The sequence below is a fragment of the Sebastes fasciatus genome, chromosome 18, assembly GCF_043250625.1.
Source record: "Sebastes fasciatus isolate fSebFas1 chromosome 18, fSebFas1.pri, whole genome shotgun sequence".
Lineage (NCBI taxonomy): Eukaryota > Metazoa > Chordata > Actinopteri > Perciformes > Sebastidae > Sebastes > Sebastes fasciatus.
In genome coordinates, this window is record NC_133812.1 from 12,353,442 (window position 1) to 12,381,341 (window position 27,900).

Consider the following 27,900-nt stretch of genomic DNA (forward strand, 5'->3'; position numbering starts at 1 on the left):
ACTGATCATATATAGTGTCTGATCTTGGTTATCAGTGCATGCACATTTGATCTGATGTAGAAATATCAACCATTGAGCAGCAAACATTGTGCTACCTTACAGAAAATATGCAAAAATGGCCAAATGTGATTTTTTTTAATTTTTTTTTACCTTAGTCCAACACTATATTATCAATGGAATATGAATTTGTTAATTCGTTTTAACCATTTACAATAGGATACAACTTTATTGTCAGTTTGCACTGAAATTCATTTTGCATCCATAGGCAGCTCAGTTTGAGAAAAAGTACACATACAATAGACACACTGTTACCATAGACAGACAGACAAGTAAGACCCATCAGACAAAAAACAAAACACATCACAACAAAACACAATCACAGACACTATATGATCACATATAGTGTCTGATCTTGGTAATCTGATGTAGAAACATCAACCATTGAGCAGCAAACATTGTGCTACCTTTGAGAAAATATGCAAAAATGCAACAACAAAAAAATGCAAAAAAAACAATTTTACCTTAGTCCAACACTATATCATCAATGGAATATGAATTTGTTAATTGGTTTTAACCATTTATTTATTTTCCTTTATTTAACCAGGTTAGTCCCATTGAGATAAAAGATCTCCTTTACAAGGTAGACCTGGCCAAGATAGCAGCAAGACAGTTATAGTGAGAGTAACAGACAACACATAAATTAACAACATTATAAAACTTGCTCATACAAAACACTTGCACACAGACAACCTGGACTGCAGCGATTTCACCAGAGCCTTAAACTCATTCAAGGTATAACTAAGTTTTGAAGTTGAAGATCAGATTGTACATAATTCCAAGCAGTAGGTGCCGAAAACCTAAAAGATTTCTTTCCCAATTCAGTCCGTACTTTGGGAACAAAAAATTGCAAAATGTCCATAGAACGAAGATTATGACTTCCAGTTTTCCTTTTTAAAAGTGAAGACAAGTTAAGAAGGAACTAAACCCAGAATGCTTTTGTAGATAAACACATACCAATGACCGAGGCGACGTGCACATAAGGATGACCGATTCACTTTAGAGTAGAGTACACAATGGTGAGTCAAAGAATGACAGTTTGTAATGAATCTCAGTGACCCGTGATACACGTTAACAGGCAAAAAGCTAGACTCCACCAGTTTCTGTTTCATTTAGATAGATCCCCCTCATGTCTGCCCTGCATTAAGTGCAACTATAACTTTCTATATTACTGAATGCATGGCTGTCTTACTGCTGGCTGACAGGAGATGTTTACCACCACTAGTTATTAGGGGTGTAAGAAAATACACGAGTATTGCGATATTATGTTTTGCGATACTGTATCGATTCTTCAAAACACCGCCTTGACCACTATTTGATCTTTCAGAGGTTGTAGCGGGCTTTTAAAGCTAGACTGAAGTTACTGGCATCTTGTGAAACCAGAAAAACCTAAGGAATCCATCGGTACCAACCATGTCATACTATAGCCTGTCGTGAAAGAGGCTAAATAACGCTCCTAAGTTACGCTCAATTTTGGTGAGGAAAAACTGGCATGGTGATTTTCAAAGACATTTGACCTCAAGATATGTGAATGAAAATGGGTTCTATGGGTACCCACGAGTCTCCCCTTTACAGACGTGCCCACTTTATGATAATCACATGGAGTTTGGGGCAAAGAAACACGTCGCCTTTTGCATGCAGTATACATTTGTTGTTTTTCCCTGTTCTAAAATGGTGTATTTCTGGTGTGGTCTTTAAACTATGACAGTTTTCCTATAATTAAATTTTAAAAAATTGCAATATATCGCCTTGCTTACAGTATCACAATACATTGCAATATATTGAATCGTTACCCCGGTATCATGATAGGTATCGTATCACCAGATTCTTGCCAATACACAGCCCTACTAGTCGAGTGGAATGTTAGTTAGAGTTGACAGTTGTCACATAATCTGTTGTACAAGAGGAACTATCAATGTTTCTGATGGTGTGGATATGTGTGGCTTTGGCAATGTTGTAATAACGTGCCCACCTAGGAAGTGTAAAAAAAAAAAGATTTCAACTGTCAAATATAGTCTGTCATCAGCTGTACACTATAGCTGTCATGAATGTGCTAAATAACATTCTGTATTCATCCAAAAAGGAAAGCATGAAAGGTTTCTTAACTACAAAAGAGAACTCATGATGCTCTTGTTTTGTGGAGCTCTTTGTTGACAACCCAAAAAAAAAGATCCCACTGTACACCCATGGAGCACTTGGAGAAAAAAAAGGCTTTAAGCTGCTGTATTCTACTAAAACAGATTAGGCTGTAGAGGATGTAGGTATATGGGTGTTTAGCGTGTCTGCAGTTGTGCATGTAGAGCAGCAGATTAGGAGCGTCCCAGTATTCTCCTGGGTCCATCTGTTGAGAGAGGTGCATGTAAAGACAGACAGACTGATGGAGGAAGGGAACCCCCATCTGCCATTCATATCTGACAGGACTCTCTCAGACAGACCCCTCCACCACCACCCCCCACCCAATCCAATATCCTCAAAAATGGATAACAATGTGTGCATGTGTAGGTTGGAGGCAGGAGGACTCAAGCCCATACCATAATACAAGAGAAAACATGTCATGTATAGGGAGTGTAAGAGCTAATATCAAGCAACGTGTGAGTTATCACCATGGGAAAATATATCTGTGGTGTAGTTTTTCAGGCAGTTGTTTGAGTCCGCTGTCTTGTTTGAAACAATGGGGCCGTGCTTGTCATCTGTCCGCAGGATGTGGCTGGTAAATCACATGCAGTCAATAAGGGACGTGATCATAATCTTGCCCGCTCTCTGTAAAAAGATGAATTACAACCGTCAGCTGCTCGCAGTAAAATATGTCTGGCTCATTCAGTCATGTTTGGCCGTGCAATATTTACTTGATTTATTTAACTCTATTTTTTTTTTTTTTTACAAAGACCTCTTTGTGATTGAAACCTGGATGGCCGTGTGGGAAGAGCTGACATGAGAAGTATTCAAATGAGCGACTTAATTCATATGCAGAGATGTGTTTACGTGCATGTCATCCTGTTTTATCACTAGGATTTGGATTTGTAATGACGAGAGAGAGCTCAGGTGGAAGGTGGTTTGGCTGTGTTTGCATAAGGATCGAGAGGACGTTGGCTGAGAGATTTGTAAAGGAGATGGTGGTGGTGGAGAGGAGGAGGGGGTCAACGTGTGTGGGGTTGTGTTTTTATTATGTGTGTTTGTTGCGTGCGTGGGCGGTTGTGTAGCTGCCCGCCCCTCCCCCAATTTGCGTGAGAGGGAGCGTGAGTGAGTGATGGAGGTTTTGGGGTGGTGGGGGGGTCTGTCTGGCTGCGTTTACTGCATACATTTATACTACACCCTCAGCACAGGGGCGAACTCTGGCCTTTGTCTATCCTAGCCCGGGGAAATGGGAATGTCCGGGAATGGTTTCCAGGCATGGGGAATTAAATGTCCAGGAACATTTTTCTTTATAGAAAAGCTCCATGCAATGATCAATCCTTTTTTTTCTTCTTCCCATAACTGCACATGGAACTGGCACATGTTTCTCTCTTTATGTTTTTTTGGCATGCGTGTGTGAGATTTGCAGAGATGAGAGTGTATGTTATTCTCCACATAGTATCTGAAACAGCATCTGAATCAGGGTTTCCCCTTTGCAACACCCTTCCCCTCCCCTCCACACTGCACTCTGCACCTTTCCCTTTCATACCCTTTGTGTGTCTGTTTGTGCACGGACAAACGTGTATGTGTGTGTGTGTGAGTGCGCTCGTGCGTACACACATCCGCGTGTTTGAGAGAAAACGAGTGTGACAGGGTTTTGAAAGGGAACACGTGTGCCCCGGGACATATCGGGACCCCTCCTCTTCCCTCCCATTCTGCCTCCTTGGCTCCTCCTCCTCCTCCTCTTCGTCTCCCTCCTCCCAGCTTCACCCCGGCTCAGCCTACAGAGTGCCACAAAAGACGCCTATCAGTGCCCACATGCTCTTGCCCTTCACTTCCTTTGGGGCCTCTCATACCTCTTCCTATAGCCAAAAGCAGACTTCCTCTCCTCTCACTATCTTTTGCCTTTTTTGTGGTGAACCCCCCATCTTCAGTCCCTGACACTCTACTATTGTGTTTCATATGTTTCATTTGAGACACCGTGTGTGTACAGTCTGAGCATGATCTGCAAGCTTTATTATAGAAAGATGTGTCTGATTGTTGGAGAGGCTTGAATCGTGAAAGAGTTAGTGGCTGATACAGTTTCCCATTACTGTACCTCTGACTCAGTGAGCTGAATGAGGTCATGCAAACAACATTTAAACAGTTCATGCTGAGAAATGGTATGCCTGTAAAGTCATGCAGGCTGTTATCAGCTCATCAGTGGGATTTTTCTGTTTTGTATATTTCAAAAGGCACTGTATATTTTGTAGGGCTGCCCCCTCTTAGACGATTAGTCGAATAATTGATCGTTTTGGTCTTAGTCGGCTAAGATTTCTTTAGTCGATTAGTCGTTTTTTTATGCTTTTTCATGCTGGATGACTTACTTCTAAGAATTTGTGAGCACATTTCTGGTTTAAAGTTTTGCTTTTGTGTGATTCATTGTGGAGAAACTCAGTTTAACAGATCTGTCGATTAAATCAACTAATCACTAATTAGTCGACAAAATCGTATGAGTGTTAGTCGACTAAGAACTTCTTTGGTCGAGCCCTAATAGTTTATACAATATTATATGCAGTACATGTAATTTACTGCTTTCCATCTGAGTATACAGTGCAAAAACACTGAATACAATATACCACTAAATACAATATACTACTACTAGTACTACTTCAAGGACTGCTACTACAATATTACTATGAATTAATATGAATCAAAAGTTATCTCAAGATTCGACAAAGAATTCTTAACTAGAGCACCACTAACTAGAGCTTTTTCCAGAGCTTTCAACTGCATTTTGTGGACTTTTGGTTTGGAATATAATAAATTATTTAACATTTATCTAAAACCGGTGTTTGTAAAGTATTTACTCAGAAGACATGAACACAATAGCGGTAAAATATATGAACTGAATGCAATAACATTTCAACCCAGAATGTCCATATGTCTCAAAACAGCTGGTTTGTTGGAAAGATAGTGAAAGACAGATATCGAAACACAAAGAAGAACTACTGTTATTACTGTCCATATAACATCAACAACATAAGAGTAAAGTTCTTTTCTCATGTATCCATAATCATAGTTTCAACCGAAGGTATAAATCATAAAATGTCCTTCAAATGTCATCTTAAATGTGCTAAATACGGGATTGCTAACAGCACTAACAGTGCAAACGCGCTGACAGAGCTGACAGTGTGAACTTGGGTGGGAACCGGAGTGTGGGTGCTACGCTTCTGCGTAGGTCGGGATGGCGTTAACAGCTGTAACCGCTGAAATAGTTGTTTGCTGCTATATTAATGCTCTGGATATTGAATTTAGCACCTTTAACTGGTAATAATTACAGAGACAGAGCAATATTTTATCACTGCCTCAGCTCTACTGCACATACACCTGCAAGAATGCCAACACACACACACACACACACACACACACACACACACACATGTCTTACTAAAAGCATAGTCTGACCTGTTAATCTAATGAGGGGTTTAAGTTTGTGGGGAAGAAATAAAACTAAATCAGTTGGTGGATGTTGCAGTGAAATCCAACCTTTTGCACATCACCAGAGGCTGATGTTAGTACTTTACTTTTATGTTCCTTTGATTTCCCCAGATGAGCACCTACAAGTCTCACACATTCAATTCTCATTCTCATCATGATAACAAAACATGAATAGAATGTGTTTGTAATTTCACAATCCTTTGTCTGTCTGTCTCTAGTGGTTGCTGTAAACTCGACCATCAGCTTAGATGCTGCTTTTCAAAGCAGAGAGCTCATTAAAATGATTGACAAATGTGTGATCATGAGACAAGACTGACAAAACACCACATGCCTCAAGGAAAAAATGTGTTTTGCTTGCAACAATTGTTTCCATCATCGATTTATCTGCATCTGAGTATTTTATCAAGTAATTGAAGAAGTATTTGGTTTATAAAATGTAAAAAAATAATAATGAAAATGTCCATTATGGACAATGTGACATATTGAAATCTGTTTAATCTGACCAAAAATATTTTGTTTATTATCATATATGATAGAGAAAACATTAAAACCCTCACAGTTGAGAAGCTGGAACCAGTGAATGTTTTGCTTTTTTTTGCTTGACAAATGCCTGAAATGCTGAATTAGATATCAAAATTGTTGCAGTTTTTTTTTGTCAATTGACAAATTGAATAATCGCCAAATAATTTCAGCCCTAAAATAATGTTTGTTTTCTTTTTACATATATATAGCCCATATATATTAGGGATGCAAAACCAAACCATAAAATCCGACATACAAACTGAACTTTGGGCTTGTTGAACTGTTGATGAGATGCCAGAGGTTATGTTTTTCTTCTCCCAAATGTGCAAAACATACCAAACAGAAACCGTGACCCAAAAAACTGCACTAGTATTACACCCCATGTGTCACGTTTTCAGAACTTGTCGAAACAGGAAGGAAACGGCATGGATGGGAGGGAAATGAGCATGAATGTGGAGAGAAGTACGACAGTGATTTATCATGCCATTGATGAGTTTCAGTGATTAATTATTCTATTTAGCAGGGAGGAAGAGAAGGTGCTGTGAGCAATACACATCAGACAGAAACATGTGGCAGATATAAGAGTATAAGATTGATGGAGAGGAATGACAGCAGACATCTGATTAATAGAGCTAAGGATTAAGTGTAAAATTGAATATTTATCATTTCCATAAGCTCTACTTCTGTGAGCTAGAGAGACATTGAAAAGACTGACCGTCACACACACAAAGCTCCTCTGTGCTGGTATGGGAGCAATTGAGACAATCACAGTGGTATACACAGGCACAAACTCACGCACACACACAGCAACTGCAGATTCCATCAGTATCCAGGAAGCTGTTGACCAAGAGGAATGTGTTCCCCTACATGCAAAACTCCACTTACATAAGCTCCATCAGATCAGCCATACAGTCCACTAATGGGTACAAACAGGAGCACAGTACAATCTCTGATGTTTGAATCTGGTTCTACGGAGGGGGGGTGGTTGTGGGTAAGAGGATGTATCGGGACACGCAGCCTATAGACGGATGGTCTTGGAGGCATGTAGACACACACAAACATGCCTCTTTACCTCTCACTTAGCCAAACACATGAACACACCTCTCAGACAAATGCACAGCAGTCAAACAAGCAGGCAGGAACGCTGGCTTATGTAAGAGTTTATGAAGCCGCCCGGGGAAGTTACACAGACGCTTTGTTGCTGGAAATGGGACAGAAACATACAGGCAATATGGGATGACACGGGGAGGAAGAGAGGGAAGAAAAGTGGGGAAGACAGATGCCTGCAGGTCCGCGCACACACACACACACACACACACACACACACACACACACAGAGCGCAGGCAACAAACAGTGAAAGCAGAGATAACGCTTCACCTCTGGGAATGTGAGTTATGTGACAGGAAGTCTCTTCTGGAGATCTGACTGGATCGCTGCGACTGCTGGTTAGTCATACTGTAAAAACACGCGCCGCCGAAAAAAAACACCAGCTGCCTTCCTCATTTCTGTAGGTCTCCTGACGCAAACCTGAGCCAGCGATCGCCACATGTGTTGAAGACCAGACGTTAGGCAGACACTGTGGCACTGAAGGTGCACACAGAGGCTCTATAGAGGGTTTTTTACGTGTTTGCCGTGCTGCTGTAAAAACAACAATTTGTGGTTTTTATGGGGGATTAGATGCTGGACTCAGTGGGCTACCTCCGGGGTCTGAGAAGTGAAGCCAATGCAGAAGTGCCTTAAACTTGCATTCTTTCTAATAGCCAGCAGGGGGCGACTCCTCTGGTTGCAAAAAGAAGTCTGATTGTATAGAAGTCTATGAGAAAATGAGCCTACTTCTCACTTGATTTATTACCTCAGTAAACATTGTAAACATGAATTTATGGTCTTAATCACTAGTTTCAAGTCTTCTTCAATGCAGCATGATGTTCATTTAGTAAATTATGGTCCCATTTAGAGTCAAATAGACCATAAAGCAGGGTGTGCTTTGGGCCGTGGCTACCTTGTGATTGACAGGTCACTAACACGGCGTTGTCTGGTCTTGGAGTTGTCCGTGTCTTTATCTTACAACTTTAAACCTTTCACAGTGTGTTTTAGTTCATGAAAGTTAATTATAACCTTTTTGGTCGCTTAAAAATGTCTTATTCAGTGTTCGGTTGTACTTAGCTCCATCCTCTCGTGTCACTTCTGGTTGCAAAATGCAGAACTCAAGGCTTCAAAACGGCACATCACAAACCAATGTGTGATGTCACGGTGACTACGTTCACTTCTTATATACAGTCTCTGGCTGGACTATTTGTTAGCCATCAGCAGTGATTTCCTGGAATCTGCACTCGTTGCATAGATAGATAGTATGCCATACTGTGCTGTGCATCTGTACTGTCCTATTATGTCAGATTTGTCCAATGTTCCCATTTTCCATCTTTTTTATTAATATTTGTATTTCCTCTTATCAAGCACCTTCTCCATACCTGTCTTCTCCTTTGAACTCTCCCGCTTTCTCCTTCATCAATACCTGGTTCACTCTCTGCTGCTACTCACTCCAACCTCTCACCCTTCTCCCTCCCTCCATCCCTCCCCAATCCTCTTCCTCCTCCATCCATCCACCCCTCCGCTCCCTCCACCTCCAAACACTGCACATCTTTGTGAGATTCAGCGCGACCAGAGTGCTGGTCTTTGTCCAGATTGGAATTCTTTACATATCTGTGCTCGGCCAGTCAGAGAGACAGGGTGAAGGACGGGCAGGCAGATAGACATGTATGCACATAAACAGACAGACAGACGAGATCCTGCTGCCTTGGGTAAATCCCCAGCAGGAAGAGATATTAGTGGCATTCTGTTGTAATTCAATGATTATGATTGTAGCTTAAATGATGTCTGGAAATCATATATAAGAAATACCGACAGCAAATTCTCCTTTATGGCTGTCTCATTAGTAAACTAAACTGTTTCTAAAGATGGTTGACTCGTTCAGTCCACTGCCTCTGGAGCTGAGCCATGTGTGCCCCTTGCTGGCTAAGGATCAAACCCCATTAGAACTATCTTTCCTTTATCTTCCTCTCTGGGTTTCAGCTGTGTAATTAAATAAAGAATAACCTACTCACGGTGGATATTTTTGGCAAATCTTGTTTTTTTTTTGTCTCTAATGATCTTAGCTGCAGAAGTCTTCCCTCTAGGCTGAGACTGTGGAGGTTATTGATGGCTCACATCCTGATTTATACCCTCTTGTGGGTCAATAGTGTGTGTGTGTGTGTGTGTGTGTGTGTGTGTGTGTGTGTGTGTGTGTGTGTGTAGCCCATCTGTTGTGTGGACTTTAATCCGGCACTCTATCAATTTGACAAGATGAAACATTTCTTCTTATCTTATGGTTCATCATCGTTCCCTGCATGTGTGTGCCTTCACATCCCTTCGTCTGCTTAACGCAGCAAATCCAGACTTTACACAACAAGCCGAGCCAAAATGCGGAGAGAAGTCTGGGCGTGTTATATTAAGCTAAAGTTAACCAGGACTGAACAGGCCCTCTCATACTTGATTTGCAGGCCGTACCAAATCACCAGCCGGCCGGCACATGTTATCGCCATTAACCATCTCCAAAAAATGTTTTAGCTGATAGGACTTCAAGAGCAAGCATGACTCAGCGCACAAAAAGCAGAAATCGAAGCAGCATGCTGCAAATAGCTCAGATCAATGGCAGAAATGTAATACTGTAACTATAATGTTACTTAAGGGTAACTTGAGTCAGTTAATGTAGAAGGAAATGATAAGGAGCCTGTCTTTCTGTCTATCTGATTGTTTACCTGCCACGTTCTCTGTCTGTCCGTCTGTCTGTGTTCAGGCTCGGTGACCAGTTCTATAAGGAGGCTATCGAACACTGTCGCAGCTACAATGCCCGTCTCTGTGCCGAACGCAGCGTGCGCATGCCCTTCCTGGACTCGCAAACTGGTGTGGCCCAGAACAACTGCTACATCTGGATGGAAAAGTGCCAACGCCAGCCAGGTGGGAAAACACCATCTGATCCACTGGACAAATTCATGCTACTGATTTGACTTTCAATATATGTGAATGTTTATGTTCTATAGATGTGGTATTTGTTACTATTCCCACTTTTATTTAAAGGTCCAGTCTGTAGGATTTTGGGGGATCTATTCGCAGAAATGGAATATAATATCAATAACTATGTTTTCATTAGTGTATAATCTCCTGAAACTAAGAATCGTTTTGTTTTTGTTAGCTTAGCATGAGCCCTTCATATCTACATATCTTCACGGAGTCAGAAACAGTGGCTCTAGAGAAAGGCTTTCGCGTATTTTGTTACCTAAAGGCCACCGTAGTTCTCCGTCACGCTTGTGAAACTGCGGTAACGTGAGCTGTAGAGTGCAAAACCGTGGTACCGCCATCTGAACTTTGTTGTTCCTAAAGTAGGCAGTTTTACACTCAGCGGTTCACGTTACCGCAGTCTTGGAGAGGGAGGAGTGAGTGGAGGGTTATTCAGTTGGTTGCAATTTGCAACCACACCGCTAGATGCCAATATATCCTACACACTGTCCCTTTAAGGAATATTTTTTATATTTTGGGAAATACACTCATCACTTTCTTGTTGAGAGTTGGATGAAAAGATAGATACTGCTCTCATCTGTACACTAAAGATGAAGCTACAGGCAGCAGCCTAACTGGTTAGTCTAGCTTAGCTTAGCACAAGACTTGAAACAGTATTGGAGACTGGGATTGCCAGGCAACCAATGTACACACCATGAGGTCACTGCGAAATCGAATGTATTAATTATCGAGCTTTAGAGGTGCTGATAGGCAGATGTTGTCACCTTTGGATTTAGCCAGGCTAGCTGTTTCCCCCTGTTTCAAGTCCTTATGCTAAGCTAAGCTAACTAGCTACTTGCTGTCTATTGAACACACAGAGTGGTATCAATCTTCTCATCTAACTCTCAGCAAAAAGCAGAAATGCATCAATATGGATGGATGGATAGAAAGGATTTAATTTACAGATATCCAGCCGCAATAAAGAAAGCAAGTCAACCCCTCTTTTGTTATATTACAAAAAGTTACCACTTGCTGATTTATCCTGAGACGTGCAGTCAGAATGCACATCTGGGTCGCCTGTGCAACCGAAGGCAACAATCTGCTCTTCAGCGTGAGCTGGACACAAATAGCCTGTTCTCCATCTTGTATGCAAAGCCCTTCAGGACACACCCTATACTTTGTGGCAGACCTAACTCGCATTATATGAATTTATTCTGGGTTTATCCCTCCCCCCCTCCTTTCTCTCTTTTTTTTTTCCCTCTGCTCATGCTGACAGAAAATAAAATGCTTATTTCCCTCCATCTCTGTCTTCTATCTAAGCTAATGGTGGAATATGATTAGGCACAAAACATATTCAATTCAAGAACAAGAAGTTTGCTTTGCAGAAATAGTGATAAAGCAAATGTATTTAAGTTGTTTATTTGAGTAAAACTGAATGTAACCATCCTCAACATTAAGTATTATTTCAACACTGATATGTCTGATAAAGTACCCATAATCCCCGGTTTTATGTGAGTGTCTGGAATCCATAAGAGCAGGATCTTTATGAATATGTGGACCATTAGTGTGAGCACTGAAAGCGGGACATATTAAGTGCCGGGAAAACAAGACCAGTCCACTGTGTATATCCATGTGTGTGTGTGTGTGTGTGCAGAAGGGTCTCAATGCAAGTTTTGTTAAAATTGTAAGCCTGCCAACGGTTGTTAAAATTCTTCCTGTGTGCCTGTGTCTCTGCATGTGTGTACGCCTATGTATATATGAATATGTGTGTGTGTGTGCAGGCCAGGCCGCAGGACAGATGTATACCTATCCTGCTCGCTGCTGGAGAAAGAAGAGGCGACTCCACCCACCCCTGGATCCTCAGCTCCGCCTGTGTGAGCTTCGACTAGGTAAGACAAACAACGCCAGCGCATTGACATGCATGCACAGTGAGCGCCGTAGCCGCAGCAGTATTGACCCACAGTTATACAATGAAAGACACTTAAACCGGTGCATCCACTCCTTTTTTTGTCTTTGCGCTATACCGTCACCTTAAATTCACATATATGTCGCGTTTGTGCCCTCCGTGCTCTCTTGTATAGCTGCACAGAGCTTTAGGCGTGCTCAGTGGCGTTAATGCTCGCTATCTGACCATCTGGCTCTGGTTAGCCCGTTTCTCTCGCCAGGTCTCCAGGTTCATTCTCTCCCCCGAATCAATGCCTCCTCTCACTGTTCTCTGGCACACACACACACACACACACACACATGCATAAGCGCACAAACACCCCCACACATGACTCTCGCTCTCTGTTGTAGCACAGAAGCACCCTAACTGGGCCTCCGTAATCATTTGTCCATGAGGCATTAGAATGTAAGTGAGTCTTATGAGGTGGAAGTGTGTGTGTTTTTGTATATCTGTGTGTGTGTGTGTGTGTGTGTGTGTGTGTGTGTGTGTGTGTGTGTGTGTACCCATGCATGCATATGTGTGTGTTATAGGGGATTTTAGCGCAGGAATGCCTCAGGAACCTGATAAGGGGGAGAAATAAAGGCGAGTCTTTGTGTCGGCTTTGCCACACTATTGTTTCGCCCCTCGCTGTCCTCCAGACGCAATATAATACTCCAGAGCGTTCCACCAAGAACGATTCAGCTTTAGTCAGGAGAAGAAAAAAAAAAAAAGAAGAAACTCCCCAGAAGCAACCAACCAACTAAAACACGTAAAGGGAAAAGAAAACTAGCCGTACACTGTAGTTAACAAGCGCAGGAGAGCCTTTGTGGGGGTGAAAGAGTCTCCAGTTTTGTTTTTCAGAGATCCATTTCTGCAGTTTGGCCCAGATATCTATCATAACACGACAGAGGAATGCGAGTGCTCCCCTTTCAGGCTTTTGGAAACGCTTTATGTTTATTTAATGCTTCCTGAGCAGAAAGGTTTGTCTCTCTCTGTGTGTGTGTGAAGATACACAGAGACAAGGTCTCACAAGGTTACTTTGACATAGTTTCGAAACCAGAATTTGACTCCTTGTTTTGTGCAGTGGATCCTCTGCTTCTTTCTTCATGTCGATGCTCAACATGTCACTGGCCATGCCTCAGCAGACATTTTGCTTCCCTCAGAGTAAACTCCCTGTTTAATCGGATTAGGGTTACAAAAAAAAAGGCCCGAGCAAATGCGTAAGAATTTGATAGGGGACATATCATGCTCACTTTCAGGTTCATACTTGTATTTTGGGTTTCTACTAGAACATGTTTACTTGCTTCAATGTTCAAAAAACACTGTTGTTTTTCTCATACTGTCTGTCTGAATATACCTGTATTTACCCTCTGTCTGAATTTTAGCACCTGTCTCTTTAAGACCTCCAGAAAAAGCCCAGTCTGCTCTGAGTTCTCAAGCTGTGGGTGGTATATTCTAATGAGCTTGCATGTAACATAGGAACATAACATAGGAATGTAACATGGCTTGTTGAATCACATGTTTTCTGATCTAGGAAGCCCATAAAAAGCTGACTGGGTTGTTGTATTTCACAGTTTGTGGGTTGGTAGGCACTCCAGATACCCAAACAAGCACCAAAAAAGAGTTTCATGATATGTCTCCTTTAACATTCATTTTAAGATGTACAAAAAGCAATGATCATGCAGTTTAAGCCACCTCTTGGCATTGGCCAGTTTACATTACAGGGTCACTGCAGCAATTATATCCTGATTTTTAGTCCCATTTATGGGTCGAGCTCTAAAAATTCTGGATCCTACATTTCCCATAATGCAACTCAAAAGCATCTTTCATTCGACCCTCAAGTCTCCTAAATGCCCACTTCTTCCAAACCCCACACAAACAGTGTGAAGATTTTTTTTTAAAGCCCAAACCCAGATAACCCTGATGACATCATTATGACATCATCAGGGTTCATTTTCTCAAAACTTTGGCATGCTTATCCAGAGCCACAGAAGACATTATACAACTGCTTTCACGGGCTAGTACTCCTCCCGACGAGTAAGCTGACCTTCATGTGTAAAATCGGTGGAGTGCCCCTTTAAGGTCAGCAGTGGATCCAGATCAATATGATATGTGAGCACGTATGGATGTTTGTTCGTATGGGGTTGGGGGGTGGGGAGGTGTCGGGCGTTTCTTTGCTTTTCACTGGCGTAGCAGAAGAGCATTCAGCTCCACATTCTCTCCACCATGTTGGCCCTGGAGAGTCTAGGGAGGGGTGAGGAGGTTACATAGGGGAAGGAGGGCAAAGAAAAGGGAGGGAGGGTGTCTGCAGAGAACAGAGGCGAAGGAGGGGGCATATATGTTGGGTTATGGGGGGGCAGGTTTAGAGACTGGTGAGGAATACAAAGTGGGGAGGGAGGAAATGTCTTGTCAGTGCCAGCAAGTCAACCCACACAAATAGACACAAAGAAATGAGAGGAGGAGGGAGAAGAGGAGACCCAGAGGTTCAGCAGCTCTGTATTCAATAAGAATATCTCACAGCCTCAGTGTCCCTGCACACTCTCTGCGTTTCTTATCACATCCCCACTTTCATTCTGTCCTGATCCCGGTGTTAGAGTTCAAAGACGAGGCCAGAGAGCCAATGCTGCAGCAAGTTCATCTCCACGGAAATGAAAAGAGATAGTAGACGCAAGAAAGAGAGTGATATACTGGAGATTTAATTCAGGAGCAGGTTTTTTTTTTGTTTTGGTTCATTATTTCCTCTTCTCTTACTGTGCACCTGGTGCCACTGTTACTAAAAGCTTTGGTCAATTGGCACAAAGCTAGTAACTCAAGTGGCCTGCAGATTGCCAGAAGAGGAAATTTAACTTTTGTGTTTAATATGGTCGGCAAACTTTTAGAAAAAAAGTGTCAGTGAGGATGACAAACTGTTAAAAAGAGTTTTAAAATGAATTTGCACTGGTAGGGACACACACACACACACCTGCCTTTTAAAATGCTTATTGTACCACCTCCTCAGAGGCTGAGCTGGCCCCGAAGCGTGAGGTGCCCCCGGGGGAGGCCACAGCCTTGGAGGCCCTCCTGAGGGCGGACAACCTGCTGGAGAAAAAAAACAACATCTGTAAGGAAGAGGAAACGTTGCTGGAAATACAGGTATTTTATTATTATGTACAATATCATACAGCATTAAGGTATGTCTATTGTCAAAATACGAACCCATATGTCCTTGTTTTACCCCTTTCTAACCTCATATTTTTATTTTTACCTAACCTTTCCTCTGTCTGTGTATTCGTGCTCCGTAGAGAGTTCTGGAGGCGGAGGAAAATGGGGACGGTCTCCATGATGATGAAGATTTTGACCTGGATACTCCAAAGAGAAAGAACAGAAACAGAGGCAAAGTGAGTGTCCCAAATTGAGACACAGCGTGGGTGTAAACGAGAATAGTAACACATAGTTTCATCAATACAAAATCTATTAAGGGAAGACACTACAGGTGCAATTTTTAACTAATAGATATCACAGTGAAACTTTCCCAGTTGATTACTTACATGGAGACAATTAGTTTTTGTATTACAAGTTTTCTGAAATGTTATGTTTACATATGGGCTAATTTGCATACATTTCCAGAACAGAAATGTGAACATTGGATAAAGCCAGGTTCAAAATTCTTGTTTCATTTTGTTGACATATTAGAATTAAAGGTTTTTACAGAGGGACTTTTTGATATCTCTTTGTATAACTACATAAATAAGAAAATACTGTCAATAGAAAACAAGAATAGAAGCAATACAAACATTCCCTCTCGCCTTGTTTTTAGGAATAAAATATATTATAAATCAGGCTATGAATGATATATAAACAAATTGACCAGTGCATGAAAAAACTTTTTTTGACTGTAGTGTCTCGCCTTAAATGAAAAAGTGACACTTATTTCTACAGCATCTTTATACCATTAAAAAATGTTCTGTTTCATACCAAATGATCACAATAAACCTTGTTTTTGTATATTAATTAATGTCAAGTTAAAAGAAATGTATACACAGTATGCTGTTTGTAATTAAATACTGTTTTGTCTCTTTCAGAACAGAGGATCCAGTCGCAGGAGGACAGAACCCGTTAACGTCGACGACCAGGACAAACCTTACGTCTGTGACAGTAAGAGAAAAGGATGCTTAATTCTTTGCACATCATGTGCCATCAGGTGATCAGTGCCTTTACACGTTAGTCTACTTAAATTCAGAATCACAGTGTTTCCTAAAGCTCGTGGAGAAGCTTTCTTCTCCTTAGATCTGGCTATTACAAATGATAATTCCTTTAAGATGTATTGTCAGGAAACCTTTCTCTACAGGCTTGTTCCAAATTCCTAGCTTATATAAACCGAGACGAATCCAGCAGACGAGTCTCTCATCTTTCAGCGATAGCCCCCCTCTCCCTCGGTCCTAAGAGCTGTCCTCTGCAGCATGAAGATAGAGTTTGCTCTTAATCCAGACCCGACTAGCATGCCACTTGTGGACAGAACCCCCCCTCCAGGAATGGATTGCCATGCGGATGTGGATAGAGATAGCCGCGCTGACTGAGCCTCGAACAAATGAATCTCATCCTCATTTTGTGTCTTGTGCTGTCTTTCTTTTATCGTTTGCTTTTGTCTTCTCTGTTCCAGATAGATACAAACAAAAGCATAACTCAAAAAAGGCTGAAGAAGGTATCTGAACCTGTCACCATCTTGTCTTTCTAGGGGCTCCGTGAACTGTCTTTATGATTGGCCTTTTTTTTTTTTTTTTTTTTTGCTCATGGGCATCTGGTGTGGGAATGGCCGACTGAATGCTAATCCCTTGGAGACATCTAACGCTTTAAATGCTTTATGCTTGTCCAGGTTCCTGAATTTCAGCGCAAGCATTGCATGCCACTAACGCTACGCTGTGTGCCTTAACGCTTGCACATTGCAAGGCATGCTCCAAATGACGCTTAAGCAGCAGCTGCTCCACTAATGCCGCACAGAGGGATGCATGCTTCTTAAGGCCGTGCTAGCTGTGTGATGTGATCCGCAGATGTAGCCATTGTAGAAGTGTTTACACTGGATGGAATTTCCTAACATGTTTCATGTGGATCAGTTTGTAACCGTCGGGTTGGTTTGGCAGTGAGTTTTACAGGGCGATGGTGAAGCTTTGTGGTCAAATATGCAAATTTGTAAAAGGCAGAGACAGAAGTGGGTGCAGCGAGGAAAGCAGCAGAAACATACAGTATAATAAGAAACTTCTATGATGGCTACAGCTCTAATGTGCTCAATAAATGCTCAATGACCCCTAGATCGACTGCAATATTAGACTATAGTTTTCATATTATTAGCACATCAAATGCTTCCAAACCAATCCTGTTTTTATATATTAGATTTGTGACTTTCCATGGCTTCACAGTACAGCAACAGCAGGATAAAAAGGTGTTAGTGAAGCTCTAGTCTTGCGTTGGTTTGCTCGTAATATGATCTGTTTTTGAAAACAGTTTGTGTCCCCATATCTATTAGGTTGTCCTTTTATCTAGACTTCCTTGTGAAATACTCGAAAATAAGCTCTGTGGCAAACAAACGTTTATGATGCTTACACATTCTGTTCAGCAAGATAATCTTCACAAAAACTCCACTTATGTGATTTTTGAAGTGTGAATGCAAATCATTAGAAGCAAAAAGCTAACGTTAGGCTATAAATGAACTACACCATCACGATTGCATTACTTCACGTCACCACCACTAAGCTAAAGATGGACTAATGTTCGGCGTGATGACGTTTAATACAAAGAACACGTTCAAAAAAACATTGACTTTGAAGCAAAGGAGCCGGTAGTGCTAAAATGCAAACTCATTTCCAGGTTTAGGACTCATTCCTGCAGCGCTCTATTTAACTTATAAAACATTTTCTTGGCTTTTAATATGTAGCAGATCATTTTATTGTATTTATTTAACCTTTATTTAACCAGGTAGTACTCATTGAGATTAAGAATCTCTTTTTGCAAGAGAGACCTGGCCAAGACAGCAGCATTTTAACATACATTAAAGTTTCAGACGCCACAACATAAAACAGATGCAAAATAAATACATAGCATAATATCATACAAAACACATTAAAATCAAGTGTTTGAAGCCAACGTTAAAGTGAAAAAATTCAGAAACACAGACAGCTCCCGATTGACTCTGCTTCTAGGTCTTTCCGAGATAGATAAAGCTCCTTGCTCACTGTCTCTGCAGCAATAATATATCCTCTTAACAACTCTGTCTTAAACTAATATTTACATCCCATTTATTCCCATAAAATGACTGTAAAGCAGAGTGCAAACCATCAAACATGAATACTGACAGCCAGTTGAAGTTCCTGCAAATTAAAATCTGTTATATTACAATTTCGGCATTGGGATAACAGATGATCTTCAGCAGACTCTTAGTCCACTGTACTCTACAGTATGTTGCACAAGGTTTTATGTGTTTATAATGGACCTGTGATGTTTCATCCGTAGTCTGTGGAAAGCGCTACAAGAACCGGCCCGGCCTGAGCTACCACTACACCCACACTCACCTGGCAGAGGAGGAGGGCGAGGAGGAGAAGGAAACAGATATGACCCCGTCTCCTCCATTTAGCGCAGACAACCACAAACGTAAGCTGCTGGCTGGCATTTAATTACATAGAACGACAAAAAGTATACATACAATTCCCCCAAATCACAGTCTATGATGAACCCAGATGTTCTCAAGCTGTCAGATAATGAACGACAGCTCATGCGTCCTTCTCCTTTACGTGTGTCTGTTCCTGCCGACAGCTCAAAAGGCTGCAGATGGCACCATCATCCCCAACGACTACTGTGACTTCTGCCTGGGAGACCAGGACTCCAACAGGAAGACGGGCCAGGCCGAGGAGCTGGTGTCCTGCTCTGACTGTGGACGCTCCGGTGAGTCCCCGATCTCCACAACACGGAGGGTGTTCCATCAAAGCTTCAGGTTCTTTGTCGACGTCAGCATTAGATGTTAGAGTGTTTTCAATAGAACAGCAAGAAAACTAGTCTTAATAATACCACTCTTAACTAGGATAATAGTTCAACACTTTGGGATATACACTTATTCGCTTTCCTGCCGAGAATTAGATGAGAAGATCGATACCACTGTCGATCTTCTCATCTCACTCTAAGCAGTATGAATAAGCGTATTTCCCCAAATATCAAACTCCTTTTTTAGAAAATTAGTTGTTTGCTAGTCTCATACTTTAATTTGTGTCTACTACACATCTCATTTTTGTTTCCCTTTACTTCCTTTTTTATCCACAATCTTGTTCATGTCTGTTCCTCGCCTCCTTGCGATGTTTATGTTTGTTACGTGGACTAAAATGGTGCTTCCCCAATGTGATGCAGTTTAAAACTCTGCATCAGATATCTATTTAGATTAATAATTTCATGATTTCTTTGTAATATCTTTTGGAAGCCACATCAATATACTATTATTAGAAAGTTTACATACATTTTCACAGTTAATTTATGTTCAATTATTCCAACTCATCTTTCTTCAAACCAACCTGTGTCTTTACCTGATGATGTAGATCTGATTATACATTTACGGTGTGCAGTGAGTTGTTGCCACAGTGTCTTTTCCAATCAATGGGTTGTCAATGAGCCTTGTAGAACATCAGAAGTGAGAGCCAACTTGCTGGAACTCTTTGCAATTTCCCTCCTAAAAAATAACATTGATTCCTATAGGCTCCGCTGCTTGCTTCCATCCTGCATGCTTCTCCATGTCAGCCTCGCCCATCAGTAAGGACTGACGACATGCATTCACTCTTTTCAGTTTTCACGCATTACCTTATGGCACATTTGGCTGCATTTTTGTTTCTTTTTCCCCCTTTTTTTCTTCCCTCCACACTAGCCAAAGCCGCCTCTGCTGGATATTTCAGCAAAACATTTCTCGAATCAGCTCAACCGTCTTGTGCAGTAAGACATTTCAACAAAAAGGCGAGATGTTTTCTTGCTACGGTAGAGTTTTGTTAGAACAGCTGCGAGAGTTGTGTGGCCTTGTCTGTGTTGCTCTGACACTGATGTTTTCATGGTAGCTGGAAGAGGAGGAGCGAAGAAGGATGGGAGGAAGCCGAGCGCTCTAGAGGAGTTGTTCGGCAACGCGTCAGACAGCGAGGCCTCCACGTTTCACGGCTTTGAAGATGCCGAGGTGGAAGATATTTTGTTTTCAGAAGATGATGATGACGCTGTGGCGGACAGCTGATGACGGGACTTCCTGACTACCTGGACCTCGTGGCAATAAAACTAATTTTCTGATTGAACGTTTTTCATCGAGGGAAGACTGGATCTCCAGATTTATTTTTAAACTTTTTAAAGACGTGTTTTCCTTCAAAAGAAATTCAAAACCATTTTTTTTGGTGGAACTTTTGTCCCTGACGTTTACAATGGCAATTTTTTTTACCATGCTCAGATGGATTTTACTGTTCCAACGCATCAAGACATTTTTCATAAACCAACAATAATCTCCTCACACTTGACTTTGCTTGCGTAAGATAATCAGGATCATAAAACTAAACCTCACAACTAATTAATTCTGGACTGATAAAGGTCAATAGACACGGTGGACCAAAAGAAATAAAGGAATAAATTACATGAGTGGCCGCAAATGCGATGAACGTGGACTCTTGAGTCACTCCATTGGAGGACAGGTAGCCGAGAGGTAAGAGCCAATCGGCACTCCATTGCTCCTCTCTGTCTTTACGGGCAAGATCTTTTTCCTTTTATCAGTAGACGCTGGCTAGAAATGCTTTTTTCTACCGCCTGCTGCTGAGTGGTATCCATCTAAGCTGACAGGCCATCTTTTTGAACTGCCACAGCTAATTTCTCCCCGACTGTAATTTCTCACTTTAATTTGGGAGGCTTTCTGCTTCACTCAGATCACGCTTTTCTTTATTCGCCCATCACACGCTTGACGAATGTTTTCTGGCTGCTTTCCCAGTCCAGATATGTAAATCCTTGATTATAGCTCATTCATGGCTCATTGATACCCCATTGATATCAGGGCGACACCGATGATTGTGTGCACGAGAGGCTGACAGCACCGTGAAGCTGTGGGTGGGGGGAGGCTATAAAAGACATTGACAGTAGCTGTAAACAATTTTACATATACCAAATATTCTTTTTGAGCTGTCGACTTCTGAGAGAATGATAAAATACTGCCGGGCTGTGTTTTTCTGTACACACATCACGGCTTGTGTTTCCCAGACATATAATCACTAGTCTTTTGTGGCTGGATTGCTTTTGATGCTACATTTCATCCAGCTGTATGGACTGACAACACTATACAGGGTGCAATTACAGACAAAGTTGACACTTACAGCTTGCTCTTATAAAGACATAGCAAAATCTTCTTTTGAAGGGGGAAGTAATGTTTTCTAAATTACTTTTCAATCACTTCAGCAAAAAGTTAAATGTGTTTTAGCACAGTGGAAATACTGTATATTCAATAACATAGCCTGAAGCAGGCACTGGGGCAATCAGATACAGTTGCACATCATGTAAATCAGCTTTTAATGGGTTATGTAAATATGTTCAGATGTGTGTCAGTCTCTGTCTGCTGTCATCTCCAGTTCAGAGCTGCCATGTGTATCTCGGCTCTTACATAAGAAAACACCACTGACTTTGCTTTTTTAACCTTTTCTGGCAACCCACTCTGTCACCCCTTCCTTCACTTTTTCTCGCCTCTCCTCTCCTCTCCTCTCCTCGCCTTGCCTCCGCAGGTCACCCCACATGTCTGCAGTTCACCGATAACATGATGCAGGCGGTGAGGACGTACCAGTGGCAGTGCATAGAGTGCAAGTCTTGCAGCATCTGTGGGACCTCAGAGAACGACGTATGTATACCGTAGTAGGAGAGGGCAAGCTAGGTTTCCCTTTGAATTTGCTTTGAAGCGCACCAAATTTGACATGCTTCCCTTTTAATGTCGCGACCTTTCCACAGTCAGCATTCAGCCCGTCAAAAGCGATACATACTTGCCAAGCAGATATTATATGTGACAAGTCACCCTTGATGTGATTTTGTTTGTCTCATACCAGTGACCGGCTCAGAAATATGTTTTATGAAAGTGAATTTTTTTGTTTGCTCTTTTGGATAAAAGATGTAAATTATCATAAATTCACGGGATAGCCTAATATGTTTATTTGTGTAGCACATTGCAGTCCACAGTGACTATAAAGCTGAAGATAATAAAGCACAACAAATAATAATAATGTAAGCAACTTTAAATTAATACAGGTGACATATTTTTATGGATATTTCATATTATATTCAATGCATAACGATACCATAACAACTGATAAACTGTACAATTAACGCAAATAGAGAATGCAATAACAGATTATATCCTGTGAATTTTGCATCTTGCAATTTTCCTGTTATTTTTAGGAGCTTTTAATGCAATCCTTCATCTGTATTATGTATTTTTAGATTTTTTTTAACAATCATACATACTTAATAAGCTTCTTTTCTGACAAATTCAGTGTTTTTCTTCTCCCTGACGCTTGGCCATTGTTCTATTAGCTCTTTGGTTGTTTTAATTGCAATACTTTTCTAAGGCTGTTCAGCAGAGAGGGAAGGCTCTGTGAATATAGCTTGTGTTCAGGTCTTCACTGTGCCCTTATCTTGTTTATATCTTAAATTATAATCAAAACTTTAAAAAGTTTTCTTCACAGAAATTAATGAAATGCTGAGATATAGGCCAACTGTATATTATTTTTTTAAAAGTTCAAGAATGCTTGGCGACCCCCTGTGAAACTTTGGTGAGCCCTAGTGAAGGTTGGGAACCAGTGAATTAATAAATACCCAAGGTGTATTATATAAGGTTGCATGCGACTTCACAATTTTTTGACAGATGTAGCAGTTTGGGCATAAAAACGTGGCCTCTTTGAAGCTCTTATTAGCTGTACCATGATGTTTTGAAAGCTCACAGTGCTACTTGCCAGACCTCTTTTATAGCTGATAAATGCTGCAACATAATGTGAGCCACATTTATAGCAGCATTTGCAACTCTGATTTACTCACCCCAGCATTTATATCCTTTTCCAGGCGGGGGTTCATGTTTATTTTTCTGCCTCCCTGTACATATTTTATAGATAATATATGTTTGTGTGCTGCCAATGCAGGACCAGCTGCTGTTCTGTGATGACTGCGACAGAGGATACCACATGTACTGCCTGAAGCCTCCGATGACCAAGCCTCCAGAAGGTACGAGCAGCCACTCGCATGGGTTTTATTATGTTGATACTATATATATATGTCATGTACTGTATATCTGAGAGAGGCCACAGGCAAAGGCTATATATGGAAAAGAGCACAGAGGACAAAGATTTCAGCCTCTCTTTCTCCGTCTCTCCGCAGGGAGCTGGAGCTGTCACGTGTGTCTGGACCTGTTAAAAGACAAGGCCTCAGCCTATGAAGAAGCATAACTTCCTAACTACCTTGGACATTATTCTCAACACACACACACACACGTACACACAATATATATATTTGTACCTATACATTAACTGTTTGTCATTAGCAAACACTTTCTCTCAGATAGAATCAAACACACACTCTTTCACACACACACACACACACACTCCAGTGCATTAGCAGGCTCAGGGAGGCACAAAGACCTTTGACCTCTCGTGTAGCCGAGCAACACTCCAAACGGCACCAACATGCAATCTCGACCATAAGTCGGCTAACAGCAGGTCTGCCGTTCAGTCATTTCTCTACCTCACCACTCAGCAGACGGCAAGAAGCCAAAGCAAGATCGATAATGGCCAGTACTGTGTAGTAAGTACATGTGTATGTTAAATTCTCATTTTTAAACCAACCATGGATGTTTTCCCGATTTTAGATTCAGTATGATTTGGAAGACGTTTGTCGCAGAGTTTCACTTGCTTCCCTTGCAAGCTCTACAGCGGGTTTGACTTATGTTTGTTTAAATTTCTCCTCCCAGCCCGACTCCCCCTCCAGTGTTTAGACTTTACTGTGACATCCCTTCTTCATATCTGGACACACTCAATGTTAGTTATGCCATCTTTCACAGGTTTTTGTCAAGCTCGGTGAAATTTATATCCCGCGCTAAGAGGAAACGGGGCGATAAAACTGCCTCGGCTATCATTCCCCAGTCGGAGCGCGGTGACATTTCTAATCCGTGTCTGTTTCTTGTATCCCTGCAGTTGCTAGGATACCTCGGTGCTCAATTTGACACTTTACAAAAAAGTCTAACATTTCTTTACATGGAATTGTTATTATGTATTTATTGTTGTAATGGTCTAATGTTACTGTCAAGGGGATCATTGTTACTGTAAATCAGTGGTTCCCAAACTTTTTCTGTCTTGTCCAAAAAAATGACTGGCCCCTCTCCCGCCTCACCCAAACACGTAAATTGATTGCATTGTTATCAACCGGTCACAATCCTGGGGAAACTAATAACAGAAGGAGCTGAAATATATTGAAATAACATTAATATGAACATGAATTGCAATTTTCTTAAATGTTCTGGTGTTCAACGTAAAAATATAAATATAATTGTTTCTAACTGCCGGCGTCTTCACACACAAAAGATGCCAGCATCACCTGTTGTGTTAACTCAAGATCAAGATTGTTAATATATTTCCAGCTATTCTTTTCCTTCTCCCTGTGTCAGGTCTATTCATCATCCTTCATACGTACTTTACACGTTGTAACCTGCTCCATACAGTTGGATCGCTAACCTCAATCTTGATAGCCTTGATAGCATCAGAGCACTCTTTGTTTCTCTGTTGTTCCCAAATTAATTAATCTGATTCATTCATTCTTTTTCACAGCACACAGTTTGACTTGTCATAGCAGGAAAAAAGCACAGGATGAACTAATAGCTCTGTTTCGGCAAAACAACTGACTTTTCACTAAACCCTGCGCCTCTTAGTTACTGTTGCTAGGTCCGTCAAGCTTTTTATACTGGCACAGCACATAATGCAGTTTACAATGACGACGGTGGCAGATTTACCACTGAAAATTTTTAGTCATTTTTCAAACAAAGGGCCTTTGATAGGCTGTAAAAGGATCATGTATATGCATGTGATGGCTACGTGCACGATACAGCGATATTATGCCCCAACTGAAAGACATAAAGAAATAGCATTTTAGCATAGCATATTGCAGGTAATACCCTATAGTGCAGATGCTAGTCTGATGTAATAGCATTGGCTCCCATGTACCTTGTAGCCACACATAATAATGTAGTTTGGAAGTAATGTTATTAACTCTACATTACAGCTGTAGAGGTCATTTTGTAAACAAGTTTGCCGTTCCAAACCACTTTCTTATGTCCATATTATGGCATATGAATGATGGCTAAGTTTTGCGCATTGCTCTTAGCAAGTTTGCTTTTTTTTACCGCCAAGAAAATGTCCACATTAGTGCAACCCGCCTACGTAAGTCCAACCCTGTTATGTAATTGATTGGCTGGTCATACAATGTGGATATGGTAGTTTTCTGGCTAGGGAGGGGTTATTGTTGTTATTTATAGGCTAGTACGATAAGAAATTGTTTTCCTAAATGCAAACTATCACTGTTTTGTGCTTTATTTTGCTTTACAGTGTTAAGTCTTCCATTACCATTGCCAAACTGTTTGACTTTATTTTACTTATAGCTGTAAAAGTATTTGAGTTTAGTTTTTTATCAGGGCGAGCATTCAGCTGAGGGGGCACAGTGACCTTTTTGGACGGGCCTTGACCTCCAATAGCCCACCAATAGTGGCTGTTATGCTAAAGCAGATTAACACACTTTTTTAAAGGTACTTACTTCAAACTCTTTGGACACAGAGTCCGCTAAAGAATGTATATTGTCAAGAAGTGAAAGTCAATTGTTCGTTTCCATTGCAACAACTACGCTTCCGAAATGGCCTGTGTGGAACAATAAAATATTATAGATGTAAGAAGCGTTTTCAGTCCAAAATGGCGTTCTCAAAAAACACCGAAGTTTCGTCTCTTTCCTTCTACACTCTTTGGTATCGCCCTTATACGCGTTCCCCATGTACATCACTTCAGCATGTGGACAAAATCCCAAACTAGACAATAAAACATGATTGGACAATTACCTTTTGGAAGAGGAGTTTAGTGATCGGTCAGTTAACACTGTTATTAGTTACACCTGTGTTTTAGACAATTCAAAATAATCTGCTGTGAAAAAAGGTTTATTCACGTTTTGTGGTTTCACTCTACATTTTTACCTGTGAGTAATGTGGGCCCTCTGCGATACCTCTGCGCCCCTCTAGAGGGCTCCACCCCACTGTTTGGGAACCACTGCTGTAAATGAACCAGGGCAATGTGTGTAGTATCAAACCTTGATTGATGACTGTTTTGAACAGGCAGTGTGGTGAATCATATACATGTCCTGAGGACGCAGTATTTACTTGCGAGTCCTGTCTGGAAGTTGGCACAAGTTATATAAGTTTATTACAGTATTTTGATGCAGTTACTACAAGAATATGTTCTGGACATTCAGGATATGCCTTCAAAGCCCCATTAATGTAACTTATGTTTTTGTACTGAGCAAAATTGGGTAGCACCACCAAGAATATGGTCAAAACTAAACAGAAAAAAGCCCTTAAAGTACACATTGTGTGCAAGCCTTCACAGGATATCACAATCTGCATTTGTGTTGTTGTTTTTTTTATTGTGAGTTTGTATTTGATATTGCTTTTCCACAGACAATCATGAGCTAGCATAGATACAGTACATGATGTTAATAATATGCAGAGGGTTTTATTGTGCTTTTCCACGGCGGGTATAATGACCCTTTGTGTCTTCCTTTTAAAAAAATGTCTTCTTATTTGATGCCATCACCTACAGTGATTCAATATGTGTGTTGTATTTTGTTTAAAGTAAATGTTTTGTGTTGAAATAAAGACTTTTCCATTAGTCTTTGCATGTCATCTATGAAATTTTTATCTTCAGTGCACTTAAAATATATTCCCAGAAATACTATTTTGAGTGTTTCTCTTCCCTTTCAACAATCCATTACCAGGAAACCCCGATGAAAATAGGCATTGAGTGTTTATATGGCTCTGGCCAAGATGTCTGCGTCTGATATGAATCCATTATAATCTAATGGACAGATAAGCCATCACTCTCCCCAAAGATATGGCTCGCTTTCTGTTTGTCTGACAACATCTCTGTGTGGATGTTCTCTCCAGTGATACAGAATTAACTTAAAGGGGAACACCACCTAAATTATGAATTACAATATGTTATTTCAATGACCTATAGGAAAGCTCAATCAATATGTGTGAACATGAGCTCCTCTCTCTCAAAGCCAGGAACCAGCGAAGTAAGTCTCAAACTTGTGATGTCATAGGGTATAAAGTCTGGAGCTGCTCCATAGACAATGATTGGGAGGCTGATTTTGTGGACCCACATAATGTTTGTTTTCTTTTTTATACCCAAATGAGCTTATGAGATATTACTTTGAAACTTTCCCAGTTGATTATTTACATTAAGACAATTATTTTCTGTATTACAATTTTTGTGAAATTTTATGTTTAAATATGAGAAATGAAGCATTATCTTATGAAATATGCACTAATTTGCATAGATTTCCAGACCAGAAATGTGAACATTGGATAAAGCCAGGTTCAAAATTCTTGTTTCATTTTGTTGACAAATTAAAGTCAAAAGTTTATAAAAAGGGAATTTTGGATATCTCTTTGTATCACAAATCAGAAAATACTGTCAAGAGCCATTAAAAAACAATCAATTTTGCCATGTTTTTAGTA

General features: G+C 40.8%; 1 protein-coding gene across 4 annotated transcripts in view; it reads left to right on the forward strand.

Moving 5' to 3' along the window:
- dpf3 (double PHD fingers 3) overlaps positions 1 to 27,046 on the forward strand; it is a 27,805-nt gene extending 759 nt beyond the window's left edge. Inside the window, exons 2-12 of one of the 4 annotated variants that reach the window (XM_074616306.1) lie at positions 10,005 to 10,165; positions 11,986 to 12,093; positions 15,127 to 15,260; positions 15,410 to 15,505; positions 16,190 to 16,262; positions 16,768 to 16,809; positions 18,612 to 18,749; positions 18,912 to 19,040; positions 21,872 to 21,984; positions 23,273 to 23,354; positions 23,508 to 27,046. In XM_074616306.1, the coding sequence (XP_074472407.1) occupies positions 10,005 to 10,165; positions 11,986 to 12,093; positions 15,127 to 15,260; positions 15,410 to 15,505; positions 16,190 to 16,262; positions 16,768 to 16,809; positions 18,612 to 18,749; positions 18,912 to 19,040; positions 21,872 to 21,984; positions 23,273 to 23,354; positions 23,508 to 23,575 (1,144 nt within the window). In that variant the 3' untranslated portion in view covers positions 23,576 to 27,046. Of the gene's footprint in view, positions 1 to 10,004; positions 10,166 to 11,985; positions 12,094 to 15,126; positions 15,261 to 15,409; positions 15,506 to 16,189; positions 16,263 to 16,767; positions 16,810 to 18,611; positions 18,750 to 18,911; positions 19,041 to 20,188; positions 20,442 to 21,871; positions 21,985 to 23,272; positions 23,355 to 23,507 lie in introns of those variants that run through there. The other 3 variants (XM_074616307.1, XM_074616308.1, XM_074616309.1) reach the window with 3 other exon arrangements.
- Positions 27,047 to 27,900: the final 854 nt, after the last annotated feature.